We start from the raw sequence: 22,202 nt of genomic DNA, 5'->3' as shown, positions 1-22,202 counted from the left end.
CTTCAAACATGGCCCTTTTACGATTTGTGGACTTCAACTCCCAGAATTCCTCACCCAGAGGAATTCTGGGAGTTGAAGTCCACAGGTCATAAAAGGGCAAAAGTTTGAAGACCCCTGAGATAGGCTGTGATTGCTTTTCTTCGTGTTTATCCTGCAGAGTCTGCTTGGCCTAATTCTTCCAGTGAAGCTATCAATCAACGCCTGAGGCAAACAAGAGATTAATGAGGTAGCTTGTTCCAGACCCTCATGCTGATTAGGGCTGAGGGGGAGTGACTGGGGAGGACAAGAGCTTGGGTCTTCTCACAATCCAGCACCTTTGACAACCGCACAGTAACGTCCTGTTTCAGAAGGCTAAACAACAACAACAATAAATAATAATAATAATAATTGGAAGGGACCTTGGAAGTCATCTAGTCCAGCCCCCTGCTCAGGCAGGAAACCCTATACCAGGGGTAGGCAACCTTGGCTCTTTTATGACTCATGGACTTCAACTCCCAGAATTCCTGAGCCAGCCATGCTGAGGGGAAAGGGAGAGGTTTCCATGCTGAGCCGTGCTGGCTCAGGAATTCTGGGAGTTGAAGTGCACAAGTCATGAAGGGGCCATGGTTCTCCTATGCTGGCTCAGGAATTCTGGGAGTTGAAGTCCACGAGTCATAAAAGAGCCAAGGTTGCCTACCCCTGCCCTATACCATTTCAGACAAATGGCTGTCCAGTCTCTTCTTAAAAACTTCGTTTTTAATGTAAACGGCAAAAGACAAGTGGATGAGCCAACAAATATATAGTCCGATGTAGTCAAATATAGACAGTCCTACCCTATAGAATAGATAGTGTTAACCTTGGGAACTCTAAAGCTTCCTCCTTCCGTTATGTATTCAAGATGGACAGTGATTAATATTGGACCACCAATATCCCAACAACTTTCCCTGAATATCCCAACAACTTTCCCTCTTCGGCAAGACGAAAGAGATGGTGTTAGACTTCCGGAGAAAAAAGGAGGAACCTGCCCCACTTTACATCGGGGAGGACTGTGTAGAGAGAGTTTCCTCCTTTAAATTTCTGGGAGTCTACCTCTGTGAAGATCTGACCTGGAAAGTTAACACAACCCAGGTGGCTAGAAAGGCCCAACAGAGGCTTCACTTTCTTAGGATCTTGCGGAAGAACAGGGTAGAACAACAGCTAATGACCCTCTTTTACCGGTCTACCATAGAGAGCGTCCTCTCGTATGGTATTGTGGTCTGGTATGCTGGTCTGACAGCCGCGGATAGGAAAGTATTACAGAGGGTAGTGAGCACAGCACAAGACATTGTGGGCTGTTCTCTGACACCACTGGATGACATCGCCAGGGCTCGTTGCCTTGGAAGAGTGAGGAAGATTCTCAGGAATGACTCACACCCTGGACGGTATCTCTTTACTCTCCTACCATCCGGTAGGAGATATAGGAATATAGCCAGCCGTACCAACAGGCTGAAAAATAGCTTTTATCCGTGGGCTGTTAGGCTTTTAAATGGGACATAATCTTATGCAGAATTGACTTGGGAGGCCGGTGTGTGGTGTAGTTGGTTCACATAGTGTGGTGGGATGGAGGGTTTGTTGTCACTGTGTGTTGGGGGGAGAGAGCACGGGGGGAAGGCTCAGCTAATCTCAATGTACACATGTTGTACTTTGACAATAAAGGTTTATTTTATTTATTTATTTATTTATTTATGAATAGCTAATAAATTACAAAAGGACACCTGGAGCAAAAACTTAAAAAGAAGCTTACTTGTTGCCAGCTGGAGAGAAATTACAGGCAGAATCGTTTATCCTTTTCTGCATTATTCTCTTCTTTGCACTTTCTTTAAGCACCCTGGGTCCTCTGGGGAAAATCCCCTCCATGAGATCCATCGTAGTTTTCATCTTCGAATCAGGATCCAGGACGCTACACAGCGACTTGTCCTTGTGCACAATTTCCTTAGCTAAGGACTCCTCCTTCAGATCCTCCCGCGTTTTCTCTTTCCTTTGATTCTTCTTCAGACGGAGCTCCTTCTTCTCAGATTCCCCATTTGCCGTTGCCGCTTCTTGAGAAGGGGCCTTCTCAACCGTTCCTTCAATGGCAGTGTGGCGCTCTTGGGCTTCCGGAGAAGCAGTGGGTCCAACAGCTTTGGGCTCGGAAGACCCGACCGATGGAGAAATGTTGGTCCTGAGGAAATCCGGTCCTGGTTTCTCCTTCACACTGAAGTCCCTGGAGAAAGCTTTGAGGTTCCTGTTCATAAGGAGCAGAAAAGATAACAATTTTATACAGCCTAATTATCACGGTCCTGTCTTTATGTCTAAGGATATTTACCCATGTTGTATGGCTATATTTCCTATGTCTAGGGCAGGGGTGTCAAACTCAATTTCATCGAGGGCCGCATCAGCATTGCGGTTGCCCTCAAGGGGCCGGGTGGGCGTGGCCTACTGGGTGGGTGTGGCCAGAGTGCGTATGGCCTACTGGGTGGGCATGGCCAGCTCTACATCGTTCGCATCCAGGGTGCCTATGGGGGCCTGGGCAGGAATGGGACAGATCTGAGGGTCTCTGGCAGAAGGAGGGTCTCTGGGCCAGGGCCAAGGCGGTGGGGGCCGTTCCCTCACTGTTTCCAGGATGGCTTCGCAGGCCACATGAAACCACTTCACGGGCCGGATCTGGCCCCCGGGCCTTGTGTTTGACATGTCTGGTCTAGGGATACATATCCATGTGGTATGGCTGTATTATTATCTTTTCTACTACCTTCTTCTATTAGTATCATATGCTTATATTATCTTGTTGTTTGTATGTAAATGTTGTTTGTATGTTTGTATGTAGACTGACTATATTACATTGTTGTTTGTAGGTATTCTGAGAGCTTGTGCACCGGAGACAAATTCCTTGTGTGTCCAATCACTCTTGGCCAATAATTCAATTCAATTCAATTCAATTCAATTCAATTCAATTCAATTCAATTCAATTCAATTTTCTATTCTATTCTATTCTATTCTATTCTATTCTATTCTATTCTATTCTATTCTATTCTATTCTATTCTATTCTATTCTATTCTATTCTATCCCATTCCATTCTATATTCTATTCCATTCCATTCTATTCCATCCTGTAATCCTATCCTATCCTATCCTATCCTATCCCATTCCATATTCTATTCTATTCTGTTCTATTTCCATTCCATTCCATTCCATTCCATTCCATTCCATTCCATTCCATTCCATTCCATTCCATATTCTATTCTATTCTATTCTATTCTATTCTATTCTATTCTATTCTATTCTATTCTATTCTATTCTATTCTATTCTATTCTATTCTATTCTATTCTATTCCATCCCATTCCATTCTATATTCTATTCTATATTCTATTCTATATTCTATTCTATTCTATTCTATTCTATTCTATTCTATTCTTCTATTCTATTCTATTCTATTCTATTCTATTCTATTCTATTCTATTCTATTCTATTCTATTCCACCCCATCCCATCCCTGTCACCCAGCATCTGAATTCTGATCATGTGACCACGGGGATGCTGCAACGTAAATGTGAAAATTGGTCATGTCACTTCTCCTGGTTGGATAATGAAACGTCTGCAAGAAAACAACCCAACTCAGAAAGCCCTAAGGACCCCACATTCTGTACAAAGAGTAGAAAGAACTGGAAAAGTCACTGCAGTGACTTTAAAAGTCACTTAAAAGTCACCGCCCTACCTTGTGGTTATCTTCTCCTCTCTGTCTGATCCCGGGTCATCCTCTTCTAATACCACACTTGGGGGCGGAGATGGAAATTCTTCTAGGCTGTCCCTGGGACTCTCCGGAGGAGGGGGTGGATATTCTGCGATAGCACCCATAGGATGAGCCTGTGCTTCTGGGATAAAAACGTCATCGTTGTCCTCTTCTTGACAGAACAGTGGCGGGGACATCTGGAGGTAGGTTTCTGAGATGCGAAGGGACAACCTTCCTTGGCTGGAGAGAGATTCTGGCTCTGAGAAGGAACTATTCTTAGAGGGGATGCCATGCCACTGTTGGAAAGCCTTCTGTCCAGATGTTTGAACAGAAATGGAGCTCTTTGGATGGTTCTCCTCCCTACCCCACTTGATTTTAGGTGGGGGTTGTCTTTGAGACAGAATAGACCTAGATCTCCAAGCTGTTTCGTCTGCTGGCTCCTTGCCTGGGTAACTGACACCGTCCAGGACGTGGACCTGAGCTTTGCTATTCTCTTCTTTGTCAGTCCTGGGCGGCCATCTTGTGAGCGCGTTGTCTCCAGCAGCTGAAAAGTCGGGAAGAGTCGGGGTGGAGGATGCTGAACTGCGGGAAGAGTAGCTAGATTTGGAAGGAGTGACCCGTCTGAAGCCTTGTTTGGCATCAGAATGCTTCTCCTTCATATCTGGGCAAGGGGAGACAAAGGCCGACGTCCGGCTGTGATGCCTGAGAATATCAGGGACCTTCTGTTTCTCTGCGGGTGGCGCCGAGCTGCCGACATTCTCACTGCTGTGATGAGGACGGTATTGCGTGAACGCCGATTTTTCCAGGTGGCTTCTTTTGCTACTGCCAAACGACCTAGGAGAGAGAGCGAGAGAGCAAGAAAACAGTTTTCTCAAAGTGAAATAAAATTTTTTTTAAAAAAGGAGGGGAGAAAAAGCACTCCGCAATTCGAGCAGAAATCATTTTTAAAAATAGCCGTGGAGGTGACCCTTATAAGGGAAGTAATTAAGCAGTGCTTTAACATCTCCCAACACGTCTGCTCGTGTGGAAATGTTCTCTGTTCACAGAGCCTTCACAGTGAACTTGTCCACAGTGAAGCAACACCAGTAAAATAGGCAATGGTGAATAATTACGTTTACGGTTCAATAATGTGGCTTATTGGCATGACCGAACTAGGTAACATCATCAGTGCTAGAAGAGACTGGGGTTTGCTCTCATTTTATATACTAAAGGCTTGCCCTGTCAATGTTGGCAGGTGGTTCCTTGATTAAACAGTTGTTTACTGTTTCATAGACTGTCTGAAAAGGGAGCATGACGGCTCAGCGGTTAAAGACACTGGGCTTGTCAGCTGGAAAGTCGACCGCCCACGTTTGAAACCCGATCGTTGCACAATGGAGTGAGCTCCCGGGTTACTTGCCTCAGCTCCTGCCCACATCGCATGTTTGGGAAGGTGATAGCGTTCCATGCGCCTTGGAGTATAGTCATGCTGGCCACATGACCACAGAAGCATCTTCGGACAATGCTGGCTTGCAGGGGTAGGCATCCTTGGATGTTTTATGACTTGTGGACTTCAACTCCCAGAATTCCTGAGCCAGCCACGCTGAGGGGAAAGGGAGAGTTTCCAAGCTGAGCCATGCCGGCTCAGGAATTCTGGGAGTTGAAGTCCACGAGTCATAAAAGAGCCACGGTTGCCTACCCCTAGGCTAGAGTCAGACATGACAAGCCAGGGGAAACCTTTACCTTTAGTCTGTGTGAATTGGTTCCTTGCTTGGGGTACAGTTAATGCTTTCATTTCTGAGGGCAAATAGTGCAGCAAAGATGCAGCTTACGTCTATTTTTGTGCTCTGGAGCTCCTTGCTACAAATATATTAAACGATAAACGAAATCTCCATTCCAGCAAATCAGTGGTTTTACAAATGGGGACTGGATGGAATCACAAAACTTTTAGCACAATCAAAAATCCCAGCTATACCCTAACTCCATGAGGGAGCAGGACACAAATACGTTAGGTTAATATATGACATTCTGAAATAGTTCTCACATGATTTCCCTGCCATTCTGGAGCAGTAATTATGTGGGATATGCAAAGCATCTGAAGGGAGTCCTTTCCCAAAGCATGTTGTTGCAAGCAACCTGCCCTCCCTCTGAATGTTGAAGCAGCTGTGAAGTCTGCCAGGCTTAGCACAGGCTAAGCTTACGGGTTGATAGAAGTCCTTGTGAGGCTACGGAGGAAGTAAAGCATTTGAGGGTGTTTGTAGCAAGTGGAGGTGACTGGGAAGTTTTGGAAGAAATCCTATCAACTCTTCTGGCAGAGCCAGCATTTCACTCAAGCTGATGCAATTTGAGGAGCATCTCTTTGAATCCTCCTTCCTTCTTTCTTTCCTTCTCTTTCTTTTTCTTCCTTCCTTCCTTCCCCCTTTCCTTCCTTCTCTTTCTTTTCTTCCTTCTTTTTCTTCCTTCCTTCCTTCCCTCTTTCCTTCCTTCCTTCTCTCTTCTCTCTCTCCTTCCTTCCTTTTCTTTTTCTTCCTTCCTTCCTTCCCTTCCTTCTCTCTCTTTTCTTCCTTCCTTCTTCTTTCTCTTTCTCCTTCCTTCCTTTTTTTCTTCCTTCCTTCCTTTCCTTCCTTCTCTCTTTTCTTCCTTCCTTCTTTCCTTCCTTCTCTTTTTCTTCCTTCCTTCCCTCTTTTCTTTCTTTCTTCCTTTCTCTCTCTCCTTCCTTCCTTTTTTTCTTCCTTCCTTCCTTCCCTCTTTCCTTCCTTCCTTCTCTCTTCTCTCTCTCCTTCCTTCCTTTTCTTTTTCTTCCTTCCTTCCTTCCCTCTCTTTCTTTTCTTCCTTCCTTCTTTCCTTCCTTCTCTTTTTCTTCCTTCCTTCCCTCTTTTCTTTCTCTCTTCTTCTTTCTCTCTCTCCTTCCTTTTTTTCTTCCTTCCTTCCTTCCCTCTTTCCTTCCTTCCTTCTCTTCTCTCTCCTTCCTTCCTTTTCTTTTTCTTCCTTCCTTCCTTCTCTCTTTCATTTCTTCCTTCCTTCTTTCCTTCCTTCTTTTTCTTCCTTCCTTCCCTCTTTTCTTCCTTCCTTCTTTCTCTTTCTCCTTCCTTCCTTTTTTTCTTCCTTCCTTCCTTTCCTTCCTTCTCTCTTTTCTTCCTTCCTTCTTTCCTTCCTTCTCTTTTTCTTCCTTCCTTCCCTCTTTTCTTTCTCTCTTCTTCTTTCTCTCTCTCCTTCCTTTTTTTCTTCCTTCCTTCCTTCCCTTTCCTTCCTTCCTTCTCTCTTCTCTCTCTCTCCTTCCTTCCTTTTCTTTTTCTTCCTTCCTTCCTTCCCTTCCTTCTCTTTCTTTTCTTCCTTCCTTCTTTCCTTCCTTCTCTTTTTCTTCCTTCCTTCCCTCTTTTCTCTTTCTTCTTTTTCTTTCTCCTTCCTTCCTTTTTTTCTTCCTTCCTTCCTTCCCTCTTTCCTTCCTTCTCTCTTCTCTCTCTATCCTTCCTTCCTTTTCTTTTTCTTCCTTCCTTCCTTCCCTCTTTCCTTCCTTCTCTCTTCTCTCTCTATCCTTCCTTCCTTTTCTTTTTCTTCCTTCCTTCCTTCCCTTCCTTCTCTCTCTTTTCTTCCTTCCTTCTTTCCTTCCTTCTCTTTTTCTTCCTTCCTTCCCTCTTTTCTCTTTCTTCTTTTTCTTTCTCCTTCCTTCCTTTTTTTCTTCCTTCCTTCCTTCCCTCTTTCCTTCCTTCTCTCTTCTCTCTCTATCCTTCCTTCCTTTTCTTTTTCTTCCTTCCTTCCTTCCCTTCCTTCTCTCTCTTTTCTTCCTTCCTTCTTTTCTTCCTTCTCTTTTTCTTCCTTCCTTCCCTCTTTTCTCTTTCTTTCTTCTTTCTTTCTCCTTCCTTCCTTTTTTTCTTCCTTTCTTCCTTCCCTCTTTCCTTCCTTCTTTCCTTCCTTCCTTCTCTCTTCTCTCTCTCCTTCCTTCCTTTTCTTTTTCTTCCTTCCCTTCCTTCCTTCTCTCTTTCTTTTCTTCCTTCCTTCTTTCCTTCCTTCTCTTTTTCTTCCTTCCTTCCCACTTTTCTTTCTTTCTTCTTTCTCTGTCTCCTTCCTTCCTTTTTTTCTTCCTTCCTTCCTTTCCTTCCTTCTCTCTTTTCTTCCTTCCTTCTTTCCTTCCTTCTCTTTTTCTTCCTTCCTTCCCTCTTTTCTTTCTCTCTTCTTCTTTCTCTCTCTCCTTCCTTTTTTTCTTCCTTCCTTCCTTCCCTCTTTCCTTCCTTCCTTCTCTCTTCTCTCTCTCTCCTTCCTTCCTTTTCTTTTTCTTCCTTCCTTCCTTCCCTTCCTTCTCTTTCTTTTCTTCCTTCCTTCTTTCCTTCCTTCTCTTTTTCTTCCTTCCTTCCCTCTTTTCTCTTTCTTCTTTTTCTTTCTCCTTCCTTCCTTTTTTTCTTCCTTCCTTCCTTCCCTCTTTCCTTCCTTCTCTCTTCTCTCTCTATCCTTCCTTCCTTTTCTTTTTCTTCCTTCCTTCCTTCCCTTCCTTCTCTCTCTTTTCTTCCTTCCTTCTTTTCTTCCTTCTCTTTTTCTTCCTTCCTTCCCTCTTTTCTCTTTCTTTCTTCTTTCTTTCTCCTTCCTTCCTTTTTTTCTTCCTTTCTTCCTTCCCTCTTTCCTTCCTTCTTTCCTTCCTTCCCTCTTCTCTCTCTCCTTCCTTCCTTTTCTTTTTCTTCCTTCCCTTCCTTCCTTCTCTCTTTCTTTTCTTCCTTCCTTCTTTCCTTCCTTCTCTTTTTCTTCCTTCCTTCCCACTTTTCTTTCTTTCTTCTTTCTCTGTCTCCTTCCTTCCTTTTTTTCTTCCTTCCTTCCTTTCCTTCCTTCTCTCTTTTCTTCCTTCCTTCTTTCCTTCCTTCTCTTTTTCTTCCTTCCTTCCCTCTTTTCTTTCTCTCTTCTTCTTTCTCTCTCTCCTTCCTTTTTTTCTTCCTTCCTTCCTTCCCTCTTTCCTTCCTTCCTTCTCTCTTCTCTCTCTCTCCTTCCTTCCTTTTCTTTTTCTTCCTTCCTTCCTTCCCTTCCTTCTCTTTCTTTCCTTCCTTCTCTTTTTCTTCCTTCCTTCCCTCTTTTCTCTTTCTTCTTTTTCTTTCTCCTTCCTTCCTTTTTTTCTTCCTTCCTTCCTTCCCTCTTTCCTTCCTTCTCTCTTCTCTCTCTATCCTTCCTTCCTTTTCTTTTTCTTCCTTCCTTCCTTCCCTTCCTTCTCTTTCTTTTCTTCCTTCCTTCTTTCCTTCCTTCTCTTTTTCTTCCTTCCTTCCCTCTTTTCTCTTTCTTCTTTTTCTTTCTCCTTCCTTCCTTTTTTTCTTCCTTCCTTCCTTCCCTCTTTCCTTCCTTCTCTCTTCTCTCTCTATCCTTCCTTCCTTTTCTTTTTCTTCCTTCCTTCCTTCCCTTCCTTCTCTCTCTTTTCTTCCTTCCTTCTTTTCTTCCTTCTCTTTTTCTTCCTTCCTTCCCTCTTTTCTCTTTCTTTCTTCTTTCTTTCTCCTTCCTTCCTTTTTTTCTTCCTTTCTTCCTTCCCTCTTTCCTTCCTTCTTTCCTTCCTTCCTTCTCTCTTCTCTCTCTCCTTCCTTCCTTTTCTTTTTCTTCCTTCCCTTCCTTCCTTCTCTCTTTCTTTTCTTCCTTCCTTCTTTCCTTCCTTCTCTTTTTCTTCCTTCCTTCCCACTTTTCTTTCTTTCTTCTTTCTCTGTCTCCTTCCTTCCTTTTTTTCTTCCTTCCTTCCCTTTCCTTCCTTCCTTCCTTCTCTCTCTCCTTCCTTCCTTTTCTTTTTCTTCCTTCCTTCCTTCCTACTCTTTCTTTTCTTCCTTCCTTCTTTCCTTCCTTCTCTTTTTCTTCCTTCCTTCCCTCTTTTCTTTCTTTCTTCTTCTTTCTCTCTTTCCTTCCTTCCTTCCCTCTTTTCTTTTCTTTTCTTTTCTTTTTCTCTGCATTGTTGGGCTGTAGTGCTGACGCCAAGCCCATCATGTTTGGGTAAACAATTAACGAGAAATGAAAACTAGCCCAATTTGGCTGATGAGCCTTTGGAATTACACGGAGCTCTTTGACTGAAGAGAAGGGCGCCCTCAATCACCAACAAAGCCAGCTTACTGACTTTTACAGCTGTAGATTTTGGAAACAGCATTTCTAGGCATTTAGCATGCCTGCAAACACACACACACACACACACACACACACACTCTCTCTTACCTGCTTGTAGCACCCAGTACGTAGAAAGGATCTTTCATAAAATGAGAGATTGGGTTACTATCTTCCACCTGGAAATCCTTTAAGGAGAAGAGTTGGGAAGTTAAAAGCAAGTTTAAAAAGCCACGTATTTTATAAAAGAGAACTACAGCAAATTGGGTCTAGGTCAGGGGTCAGCAACCTGAAACAGTGAAAGAGCCACTCGGAACCGGTTCCCTCACAAAAGGAAAAACTGGGAGCTGCAAAAAATGTGTTCGCATGGGTGTACATGCGCACATGCGCAGAACAGGGTTTGACTGAACAGTGGAGCCAAGGCGAGATATGCACCTACCCTGCATATTTGAACTGATTGGTTGAACTTTTTTAGTCCCACTTTGTTGCTGTTTTTTGGACTGCACATGGCAGAGGACTGGGAGCCGCAGGAGACAGCTGAAAGAGCCGCATGCAGCTCCGGAGCCGCGGGTTGCAGACCTGTGGTCTAGGTGCTCACGCTAATACAATGACTGCTTTATGGACAGTCCTCGACCTACAACCGTTCATTTAACAACCATTTGAAGTTACGACAGAACTGAAACAAGTAACTTACAACCAATCCTTGCACTTGTGATCATTTGCAGCATCCCCAAGGTTACGTGATCAAAATTTGGGCATTTTTGACAACTGGCATGTTTATAAAGGTTCAAATGTCCGGGGATGGTGGTGGTGGTGTCATGTGATTGTCATTTGCTACTTTCCCAGCCAGTTGCTGGGAATTTTGAACAGGTGACATGGACATTTTGGGCCCAGTTGCAGTCGTAAATCGAGGAATTACTTGTACTCAAGTGGACAGAAGGAAGAGGAAGAGAAACTTTTTGGAAGGGACAGATTAACTGAATTGGCTTTGTGCTCACAGACAGAAAAAGACCAGCCTCAACCTCTGTTTTTGTCTCACATGCTTGCTGATTATCCAATTATTATTATTTTTTTTGTGGGTGCTAACAGTGTTCCTCTATCACTGCATCTGCATACCAGTGAACCTTGCCCGCCTCACTTCTGCCTGCCATGTAAAATACTAAAAGCCTGAAACTTCTGCTGGAAAAACTGGAAACACAAATTACACCTCCAGCGAAACTTGCTGGTCCCTCTTTTCATGGTCTCCTGCGACTTTTCTTCGGCTCGCAAAAGAGGAGCAATCTTTCCTTTTCCCGTTCTGAGAACGATAAAGGGCAAGGAAACTGGCTGAAATATTTAGCATCCAGGTGAGATTTAAGATGTGGTCTTCATTTGGTGCAATTGCTTGACTGCTGCACATCCTCCTTCCCTTGTCCTCACCACTTTCTACAGGGGGACGATCGAGAGCATCCTGTCATACAGCATCGCAGTCTGGTTTGGAAGCATCCCTGCTTCAGAAAAGGAAGGCGGTGCAGAGAGTGGTGAGGACGGCAGAAAAGATCGTGGGCAGTTCCCTCCCTCCCATCCAGGACGTGGCACAGAAGCGTTGCTTGAGCAGGGCCCGCAAGATTATCTGGGACACTACTCATCCTCTTCACGACCTGTTTTCCTTGTTCCCTTCTGGGAGGAGGGGGCTCCGTGGTACCCGTAGAAGAACATCCAGATTCAGCCATAGTTTCGTTCCATACAGCATTAACCTTGTGAACTCTCAAGCTTTCTCCTTCCATCATATATTCAAGATGGACACAGTTTAATATTTGTTAGGTATATGTAGGGGTGTGGCTCTATACATATGTTGTACATAGTACAGTTAGGTGTGTGTCATGTATGTGTTTCACTCTGAGAGCGGGCAGCTAAATTTCATTTTGGATGTGTGCCGTTGAGCCCACAGTAAAAAAAATGACAACAAAGGTTATCTTCTCTTATCTTATCTTGCTTAAGAAAAAGCCTGTAGATTTGAGTGGGCCTCGCAAATGTAACCTGTAGAGTCCTGAGAATGCAAGGAATAAAGTTGTTGGATAGCATGAGAAACCCCTGGGGATTAATTCTCCTAACTATCTTAAGAGCAAAATAAGATTGTTTTAACTGGGATATTATTGGGAATATCAGGCCCAAGGAACTGTTTGGCAGACAAGGAGAACAGATATTAGATTGCATAGAGATAGAAATTACAACTTGAGGTTATGACCTAACTGGAATGTGACTGCACAATGACCACTCAGCAACACACAGCTGCATTTACAGTTAGTCCTCAACTTATGACCACAACTGAGCCAAAAAAAATGTCTGTGCCTAAGCAAGGCAGTTGTTAGGTGAGTTTTGTCCCATTTTGCAACCTTTCTTGCCACCGTTGTTAAGTGCATCACTGCGATGGTTAAGTTAGTAACACGGTTGCTAAGTGAATCTGCCTTCCCCATTGACTTTGCTTCAGTTGCAAAAGGGGATCACGTGACCCCAGGACGCTGCAACCGTCATAAACGGGAGTCAGTTGCCAAGCATCTGAATTCTGATCATGTGACCCTGGGGATGTTGCAACGGTCGTAAGTGTGAAAAACGGTCATAAGTCACTTCTTCCAGTACTGTTGTAACTTGGAACCATCACTAAACGAGAGATTGTAAGTCTGTTGCTTAGTAACATAATTTTTTGGCTAAATTGTGGTTGTTAAGTGGTTGTAGTCGTAAGTTGAGAAGCACCTGTAATGCCTTCTTTTCCCTGTACCAGCTGAAGTGTCCTGTGTGTGGCCAACTGTTTAACAGTTTAATGTAAAGATTTGGGTCTATTGATTGTCTAAAAAGATTGAATGTTAAAACAACTAGGATATGTATAAACTAAAAATTATTGATAAATGTAAGAATGTTATTTTTTATTTAATCAATATAATAAGAATTGTATTAATTTAAATATGAGACAGTAAATACTAAGGGGAAAACAGAGGAAATATTTAATGTAAAAGTTTGAGATCTATACTAAAGATATTGGTATATTACTGAATTATTGACCAACTCAGCCATCACGTTGCTTTTCAAATATTTAAATGTAAAACTAGAAAACCAATAAAATTTTCTTTAAAAAAAAAAGATTTGGGTCTATTACAGAAAGTCCTCAACTTACCACCGCAATTGAGCCCAAGATCTCTGTTGCTAAGTGAGACATTTGTTAAGTGAGTTTTGCTCCATTTTAAGCTCTTCCTTGCTGCTGTTAAATTTTTATTTTATTTTAATTCCATTTATATCCCGCCCTTCTCCGAAGACTCAGGGCGGCTTACAAACTTAGCAGTAGCCTTCATTCTATGTATTTGCCTGTTTATTAGGGCTTTCACACACACCCCAAGCGGCATTATTACAAAGTCAGCTTATTGCCCCCAACAATCTGGGTCCTCATTTTACCTACCTCGGAAGGATGGAAGGCTGAGTCAACCTTGAGCCTGGTGGGACTCGAACCTGCACTAATTGCAGGCAGCTGGTGTTACTTAAGGAGGCATTAGCCCACTGCTCCACCAAGGCTCTTATAAGTGAACCACTGCAAGTTGTTAAGCTAGCAGCATGGTTGTTAAGCAAATCAGGTTTCCCCACCGACTTTGCTTGTCAGAATGTTGCAAAAGGGGCCCTGGGACACTGCAACTGTCATAAATACGAGTCAGTTGCCAGTGTCTGAATTTTGATCACATGACCATGGGGGAATGCCACAATGGTTGTAACTGTGAAGAAGGGTCGTCAAGTCACTTTTTTCAGTGCCGCTGTAACTTTGGACAGTCACTTAATAATAATAATAATAATAATAATAATAATAATAATAATAATAATAATAATAATAATAATAATAATAATAATAATAAATAATAATAATAATAATAATAATAATAATTATTATTATTATTATTATTATTTATTGAACTTATATACTGCCCTTCTCCCGTAGGACCCAGGGCGGTTCACAAGGCAATTAAAACAACATTACAATACAAAAAGTTAATAACAATTAAAATAGATTAAATTATCCTTGATGAACTGTTATACGTCAAGGACTATCTGTATTACAAAACAGCATGGGGATATATTTTCCAATGGTATAATTGCTTGCCCAATTGTAATCTTAGGAGATTCTTCAACATACGTTGCCAATAAAACCGCATCGTACGCCCACAAGACAACAGGAGTTTTAGCTTGTAAATCTGTAGTTACTCTTTATCCCATATATGTATATCATGGTGCCGTTTGGCTAAATGCAAGTAAAAGCTGTGAAGAGCTGCCAAGAACCAGGCATGCATTAGATGGGATATCCACTAAACGATTACTGAGAAAGCTGCCTTACAAGAAACAAGATAATTTCCTTAATCTATTTCAATCTTGTTTGAATACGACTAGCTTGTTATCTGATCTTCAGAATAAAAATGGTGATCTGGGTTAGATCTGGATTTCTCCGGCTAGGATGACGGTTGATCCCTAATAAAAAAATATCTGGTATTCTCCTTCTTCTTCTCTCTCTGATATGAAACACAAAGCATCCCAATTAACACAATGATGGAAAATGGGTGGATTCACATACCGATAATCCTTGATTTACAACAGTTGATGTAGTGACCATTTGAACTTACGACGGTACTGGAAAAACGACTTATGACTGTTTTTCCCACTTACGACTATTGTTACCACCTCCACGTTCACATGATCAAAATTTGGCTGCTTGGCAACTGGTTCATATTTATGACCGTTGCAGTGTCCCGGGGTCAGGCGATCCCCTTTTGCAACTTTCTGATAAGCAAAGTCAATGGGGGAAGCCAGATTCACTTAACAACCGTGTCACTAACTTAACAACCGCAGTGATTCACTTTAGAAGGGTGGCGAGAAAGGTCGTAAAATGGGTCCACGTTCACTTAAGAACTGTGTCACTTAGCAACAGAAATTTGGGGCTCAATTGTGGTCGTACGTCGAGGAATATCTGGACTGTCCTAGCCCTTAGTTTATTTGAATCACGGTTGGTTGAATAATTCACAATTGGCGGGATAGATCTCATGCAAAGCCATAACCTATGGCTCAGAAGTGAGGGTCACCTTGCATTAATCCAAAATCTAATATGACGGGGGTTCCCAGTCAATGAGATATAATGGTATGATCTTTCTGTGCATTTGAATTATTACCCTGGCCAGAGCTGGGGGTTTCCAAATATGAAAAATTGGGAGACACGAAGGGAGAAAAAAAAAGAGCTTGGGAAAACACACAAAAAAACCAACCAAAAACAAACACAGATGCTAAAGATCACATATTTTGAGGAGATGGGATCCCAGCTGGTCATAATTTACTAGGCCCAAAGATTATTTTGGCTGTGGATTGCCTTTCTCTGTTGTAGGTGGGGAAGGCAGCAGCTGGTGAGGGACAGGCTCTTTCACTGCTCACCCAAATTTATAAGTCGGGAGACCCATCAGGCATGCAGGCTGAGACAGGCTAAAAGAGAAGCTGCAGCAAAAGAGAAGGAATGCAGGGCTGAAGACAGATCGGCTGGCGAGATTGCACAGCTATCAATTTCCTCTGTTCTTTAAACAAATTCCTTTGGTGACACGGTTGCATAATTTATAGCCAGGCTGCACGGAACATTATATTCCCTAAGGAGAGCCTGCAAAATATATATAAATATATATATATATATATATATATATATATATATATATATATATATATATATATATATATATATATATATATATATATATATATATATATATATATATATATATATATATATATATATATATATATATATATCCTGTTTCAGCCTATCTTGAAGGGCATCGAACAGGCAGTAGTCACACCGGTGACAGCTCATATATTTGTGTAAATTGCTAACAAAGAATTAAGGGAAACTGATATGCATTTCAAACTTATTAGTTTTCATCAGTCACTGACTGATGAAAACTAATAAGTTTGAAATGCATATCAGTCTCCCTTAATTCTTTGTTAGCAATTTACACACACATACACACACACACACACACACACACATATACACACACACACACACACATACACACACACACACACACAAACACACACATATTGCAGTCCAAGCTGGGGCCAGTGTGAAATAAACTGCAACTGAAATAAAGTCTTCCAGAAATTATCAAAATTCAGATCAGCTTTGTTTTAATCCGTAGCCATGCTTGGCCTTCCCGGTCTTTCTCCACTCTTAAAAAAAATAAATATGGCTGGATTCCAAAGAAAATAAGGGCCATTAAGAAGCCCAAGGGAGGATTGTGGTTATTTTTAACCATTTAGTTGTGTCTGACTCTTGGTGACTGTACAGGAAGTCCTGGAACTTACGACCACCCTTGAGCCCCAAATTTCTGCTGCTAAGGGCCACATCTGTTTCAGTGATTTTTGCCCCATTTTACGACCTTTCTTGCCGCAGTTTTTAAGTGAATCACTGCAGTTGTTAAGTTAGGAACACGGCTGTTAAGCGAATCTGGCTTCCCCTTTGACTTTGCTTGTCAGAAACCCTGGGACACTGCAACTGTCATAAATATGAGTCGGTCGCCAAGCGGTTGAATTTTGATCATGTGACCATGGGGATGCTGCAATGGTTGTTAAGTGTGAAAAATGGTCATAAGTTACGTTTTGGGCTCAATTGTGGTTGTGAGTCGAGGACTGTCTTTATATTATACCCATGATCAAACCTCTGGGGCCCTGTTAGCACATTGCCACCCAAATTACGTAAATGTGGCTGCAGAAAATGGGCTGCTCATTAGTCTACAAAAAAGAAGAAAATGATCTTAAAGTTCTACTAGAATCAGGGGTAGGTAACCTTGGCTCTTTTATGACTTGTGGACTTCAACTCCCAGAATTCCTGAGCCAGCCATGCTGAGGGGAAAGGGAGAGTTTCCAAACTGAGCCATGCTGGCTCAGGAATTCTGGGAGTTGAAGTCCACGAGTCATAAAAGAGCCAAGGTTGCCTACCCCTGGCCTAGGCCTAGGCCACTTTATGACTCGTGGACTTCAACTCCCAGAATTCCTGAGCCAGCCATGTTGAGGGGAAAGGGAGAGGTTTCTAAGCTGAGCCATGCTGGCTCAGGAATTCTGGGAGTTGAAGTCCACGAGTCATAAAAGAGCCAAAGTTGCCTACCCCTTTGATCTACTGGAGCTTCAGAAAACACACCTCTGTGCCGATATCTTTGTAAATAAAAAAAAAGAAGTGTCAAGATAAACGAACAATGAGGAACTTGTAATATGTGTTCTATATCGGCACATACCTGGCACATTTTATCTGCTGAGGGAGATGACCTGGATCGGACGTGCATGGTCATAGGCTGGTTTTCTGTCCTGTCCAGCAGGTCTTCTGCAGAAGCTGATTTCCCGGGCTTCTTGGTGAGCCGTGTCTTTTTCTCCAGGACCTGGTGGACGGGGTGTGCTTGGGTGCAAATGTCAAGATCCGTCTGAGTGCTCTTCGTAAGCTCAGGATTAACTCTATGATCTGGGCGGCCATCTGCTTTCAGCCAAGTGGGGGTGGAGCTTTTACTGCTGCTGTGATTTGGGTGGCCCGCCATCTTGCTCTCAAATTCAATGGGATTAAAGCAACCATGAAGCCCCGGAAGAGGAGAATAAACGTGCCCCATTCTAGAGGCCCATTCTAGAGACTCCCTTGTATGAAAGAGACTCTGGTCTTGAAGAGAATTCATGCTAGAAGCCGGCGACAAGGACTGACTATCTTGGCCACTCCTTTGCCGGCATGGGGTCTGCGATCCTTCCCTTTCTTGGGAAGCCGAAGAGGGGCGTTTCCCAATTTTGCGCTTAATGTAATCTGCAAGGGCATTTTGCTGCAGCTGCTTCAGCTCTGGCCTGGAAAGATTGATGGTGGAACAAGCTTTGTTCTCCTTCTCGAAGATCTTGCGTCGGTCAGCCACGGTGCTCTCGGCAAAGACAAACTGGAGCATCTTCTTCTGAAGCGAGGATGGCGAGAGGTCATTATCCGACACACCTATTTCGTTCATCTTCTCCGGTTCGGAGTAAGACCTCTTTTTCTGCTCAGCGGTTAGCCGTTTCCTTCCCCCGATACGGTGCACGTGCAGAGGCCCTGGAAGGTCTTCTTTATTGGTAGGATCCATCTTTATCTCTGTCGGTGTGATGCTATGCCTCTCCTTTGGGGTATGTGGAGAGGCTGTTGTGCTCCTCATCCCTGTGTGGGCTGAAGCTGGTCTTGGGGTACTTCTCTGAACCTCCTTCCCCAAGGCGGGACTAATGTTGAGGTCTTTGCGCCTGAATGAGGTGGCCCTCAAAACTTTTGACTGAGCATCCTTAATGCTATTCCTGTAAGCCCTGTTAAGAGGGGCATCCCGCTGTGAGCTGTGGGGTTCCTTGGCACTGACTTTCTGTAGGATTTCTCTCTCGGGTTCATCCAACAACTGAAATGTACTTCTGCTCCTCTGCAGCTGCCCAGATTTTTTGTGTGACTCCTTGCCAGAGCCCCCGTGGCGGTAGGTGCTCTGCTGATCTGGCAGTGCTACCAAAGCCGCCGCTGTTACCCTCTGTGGCTCAGCGGAATACCGGTTGGTCTTTTCTGGTTTGCTGGTACCTCTTTCGTTTGGATAGAGCACATTTGGGTACAGGTCTGAGTTGTTTGTGCTGGCCGGCCTGCTGTGTTCATCCAGAAATTGAGCATACTCTTGAGAGTTATGTCTACGTCGGCTATCTTCAACGCTGGACTTCTTTGATCCAGAATTTTGGCTCAAGCTATTTGCACTCTGTGGCCGCTGATGGCCTTGTTCCCGTCGCTCTATCTTGCTCACCTTCTCCAGCACAGAACATCGGGTTTTCCTAGACTCCTTTTTCCCAGACCAGGGGGGCTGAAAGCTGTTGCTGCTGCAAGATCGGAACTGGTCAGCTCTGAAATCGGAGGCCTTTGGGAGCAACGGAGAGGAAGGCTCCTCATAATTTGGTTCCATGCCGTGGTTGTAATCGGCATTTGTAATTGCATCTCGGTGATCTTCTGTGGCTCGCCATTCTCTGTCCTGCCAAAATTCCGCCACCTGCTCTTTGCCATCCTTTTCTTCCTGATTGGCATAGTTAACAAAATGCCACTTGGCACCCGGGCAACTCCTACACGCTTGCATCTCCTTCAAATCCATGGGGTTTTGAAGCTGAGTACTCTCTGGGATATTTTGCAAGGAAGAGAACAGGTACTGCTTCGCCTTATTGGGAGTCCACTGGTTTTGTGCGGTGGGATCACACTCATTTCTCGGCAGGTTGGCGTTCCGATCCTCTTGCTGTTCTTCTGAACTGTATGCCTTTGACGGGCAGCAGGCTTTGCTCTCAGCCATCGCATCTCGTAGGTGGAACGACCAAGGCTGAAAAGCATGGTTCAAGTATTGGGCATCATTTGCACTTTCTTGGATGCTGGGTTGTGCTACATATGTGGGCTCTGCTTCCTCCTCCTGTCTCGGAGAGGTTGGGTAGGCTTGAGGATGGGTCCTGTATAAGATGACTTTCGAAGTCTCATTGTCCATCTTTTTTTCCCCTGCTCCGGATGGTCCACATTCAGGGTGGTAGAAGACGGTTGCCTTGCTCGGAATGCTTTGGTTTCCATTCTCATCCATGACAGGAAGCGGCTTACAGGAAACAGCCTTTTCATAGGAAGCTGAAAAAGAAGCAGGAGGCGGAGCGTGGCCACTCTCTTTGGCAAGGGCTGGGTACACCAGCCCGCTGTTGTTCGCAGAAGGGTGAGGAACCTGGGCGAAATGTGGTTCGGGAGAAGGAACGGGGTAAACCCCAGTAGGTAGCAGTGGCTGTCCTGGTTGAGCAGCTTGGGGGTAACCTTGTTTTGGCTTCATGGTGGGGCTGCCCTCTGGACTCCTCTCCATCACAGTGTGGAGTTGTCCTTCTAGGAATGCCGGTTTCGAGAGCTGTCCCGGAGGAGGCGTGCCCTGGCCTAGGAGAAGCCAAGCATTTTTCGGATGGGTCCTCAAGGCCTTCCTTTGCTCGTGACTAGACCAAGAGCTGGGCCTGTCGTGGTGCCTGATTGCTGTGTAGCTATCACTTCGGGCGGGTGGCATGGGGGGCCCCTTTGCGTACTGGTTCTCGTTGTCCAACGCATTCCGTGTCTGTGGGCTTTTGTGATGGCCATGTGGCCTGCTGGCGCTGTAACCTTTAGGGTGGGCCTCACCACTGGGTACGAGAGAAGACTTCACTTCATATTCCTCTGAAACTCCTCTCTGGGCGTTGTAGACCGTCTTAATGTATCTGATGTCTGCCTGCCTCATGCCACCTTCCTGCAGCCTGGCCCGAGAATGCACGTTCTCCATAGAATAGGACCTTTCCTTGCAGAAGGGAGGCAGTTGATATTCGGGGGTGCTGGAGCTCGTGGAGAAAGAGCTGTAAGCAGAATCCCTCTTGCTGTGAAGGTGAGCAAGCTGGTCAATGCTACTGGTGGACTTGGCCGGTGAAAGATGGCAGGAAGGATGGGTGTATCCCGCAGGCAGATGATCCAAACTCTCCATGCTTCCCCTGGAACTGTACTGGTCGGGACTTCTCCTTAAAAAGCCATGGTCGAAGTTGGAGAGATCGTTGGCGGAGGAACTGAAGACAGGAGCCAGTGAGAAAGACAGACGCACAAACACAGAAGGGAAAGACTGGTTAGCGTGGATATGCGAGCGAACGAGCGAGAGTTGAATGGACTTATAAAGGGACGGAGGGATATGTTTAGTTTATGGAGGATGGACGAAAACCCATATTTGGGCCTCGTGCTGTTCTTAGTGTGCAGTCATCCTGGTTTCCTAGAAAGAATGATTTTCACATTGCAACACATGTCTCTTATTTATCACTGTAAAGGGAGGGGAAAAAATAGATGGAGAAAATCTCCAGAGGAGGAGGAGGAGGAGGAGGCTATGCAAGGAAATGCATGTGAGTCAGCTACACCCATGAAATTCATCACAAGCATGCTAAACATCACCCAAATATCCAGACATCATTAGAGGAAAGGAAGATCAGGAGAAGAGGGGGAGGGAAGAGAGAGAAATCAGTCTTTCTTTTCTAAGTCTTCTCCCCTCCCCCCTTCTCCCCCCCCCTCCCCTCCATTTTAAAGTGCTGGCAGCCTTTGGGAAACTCCAAGTATACCGGAGATTTTTCTGTGCTTTGTGAAATCAAACAGGCATGATGGGAAAGAAGGCAACAAGAAATGGATGTGGAAATAGAAACCAAAAGTTGGCAAACCTCCATAATTTCAGGAAGTCATCAACCAAGGTTGTCCCAGGGGACACCCCCGGTCCAAAAGTTAGGGAACAGAATTACAACATCTCTTCTCAAGAAGGCTGGGACAGCCCCCCCATCAAATCCACACAAGCTATTGTCACTGCTACTGTGAAGAGAACAGACCTGGATTTGTCAATCCAGCCACCCGCAAAAAGGTGTTCTCTTCAAATGTGTTGGGACTGGGAATTCTTGGCACTGAAGTAAGTCCAAGATGTGGGCTTTAAGTTAAGAAGACAGATATGGTAGTCCTCAACTTATGACAATTCATTTAGTGACCGTTCAGTCCAAGATGTGGGTTTTAAGTTAAGAAGACAGATATGGTAGTCCTCAATTTATGACAATTTATTTAGTGACCGTTCAGTCCAAGATGAGGGCGTTAAGTTAAGAAGACAGCTCTGGTAGTCCTCAACTTATGACAATTCATTTAGTGACCGTTCAGTCCAAGATGAGGGCTTTAAGTTAAGAAGACAGCTCTGGTAGTCCTCAACTTATGACAATTCATTTAGTGACCGTTCAGTCCAAGATGAGGGCTTTAAGTTAAGAAGACAGCTCTGGTAGTCCTCAACTTATGACAATTCATTTAGTGACCGTTCTGTCCAAGATGAGGGCTTTAAGTTAAGAAGACAGCTCTGGTAGTCCTCAACTTATGACAATTCATTTAGTGACCGTTCTGTCCAAGATGAGGGCTTTAAGTTAAGAAGACAGCTCTGGTAGTCCTCAACTTATGACAATTCATTTAGTGACCGTTCTGTCCAAGATGAGGGCTTTAAGTTAAGAAAGCAGCTATGGTAGTCCTCAACTTATGACAATTCATTTAGTGACCGTTCAGTCCAAGATGAGGGCTTTAAGTTAAGAAGACAGCTCTGGTAGTCCTCAACTTATGACAATTCATTTAGTGACCGTTCAGTCCAAGATGAGGGCTTTAAGTTAAGAAGGCAGCTCTGGTAGTCCTCAACTTGTGACAATTCATTTAGTGACCGTTCTGTCCAAGATGAGGGCGTTAAGTTAAGAAGACAGCTCTGGTAGTCCTCAACTTATGACAATTCATTTAGTGACCGTTCTGTCCAAGATGAGGGCTTTAAGTTAAGAAGACAGCTCTGGTAGTCCTCAACTTATGACAATTCATTTAGTGACCGTTCAGTCCAAGATGTGGGCTTTAAGTTAAGAAGGCAGCTCTGGT

The 22,202-nt window shown here is 44.0% G+C and overlaps 1 protein-coding gene across 3 annotated transcripts in view; it reads right to left on the bottom strand.

The window, feature by feature from the left end:
• SHROOM3 (shroom family member 3) overlaps positions 1 to 22,202 on the bottom strand; it is a 163,953-nt gene that overhangs the window by 8,005 nt on the left and 133,746 nt on the right. For 2 of the 3 annotated variants that reach the window (XM_081332567.1, XM_081332568.1), the window contains exons 4-7: positions 17,032 to 20,350; positions 9,863 to 9,939; positions 3,710 to 4,558; positions 1,763 to 2,242 (exon numbers count right to left, since the gene is read on the bottom strand). In XM_081332567.1, the coding sequence (XP_081188693.1) occupies positions 1,763 to 2,242; positions 3,710 to 4,558; positions 9,863 to 9,939; positions 17,032 to 20,350 (4,725 nt within the window). Of the gene's footprint in view, positions 1 to 1,622; positions 2,243 to 3,709; positions 4,559 to 9,862; positions 9,940 to 17,031; positions 20,351 to 22,202 lie in introns of those variants that run through there. The other variant, XM_081332569.1, reaches the window with a different exon arrangement.

Source organism: Vipera berus (genome assembly GCF_964194415.1).
Source record: "Vipera berus genome assembly, chromosome: 7".
Lineage (NCBI taxonomy): Eukaryota > Metazoa > Chordata > Lepidosauria > Squamata > Viperidae > Vipera > Vipera berus.
Note: the sequence above shows the minus strand (reverse complement) of the source record. Positions and strands in the feature narration are given on the sequence as shown.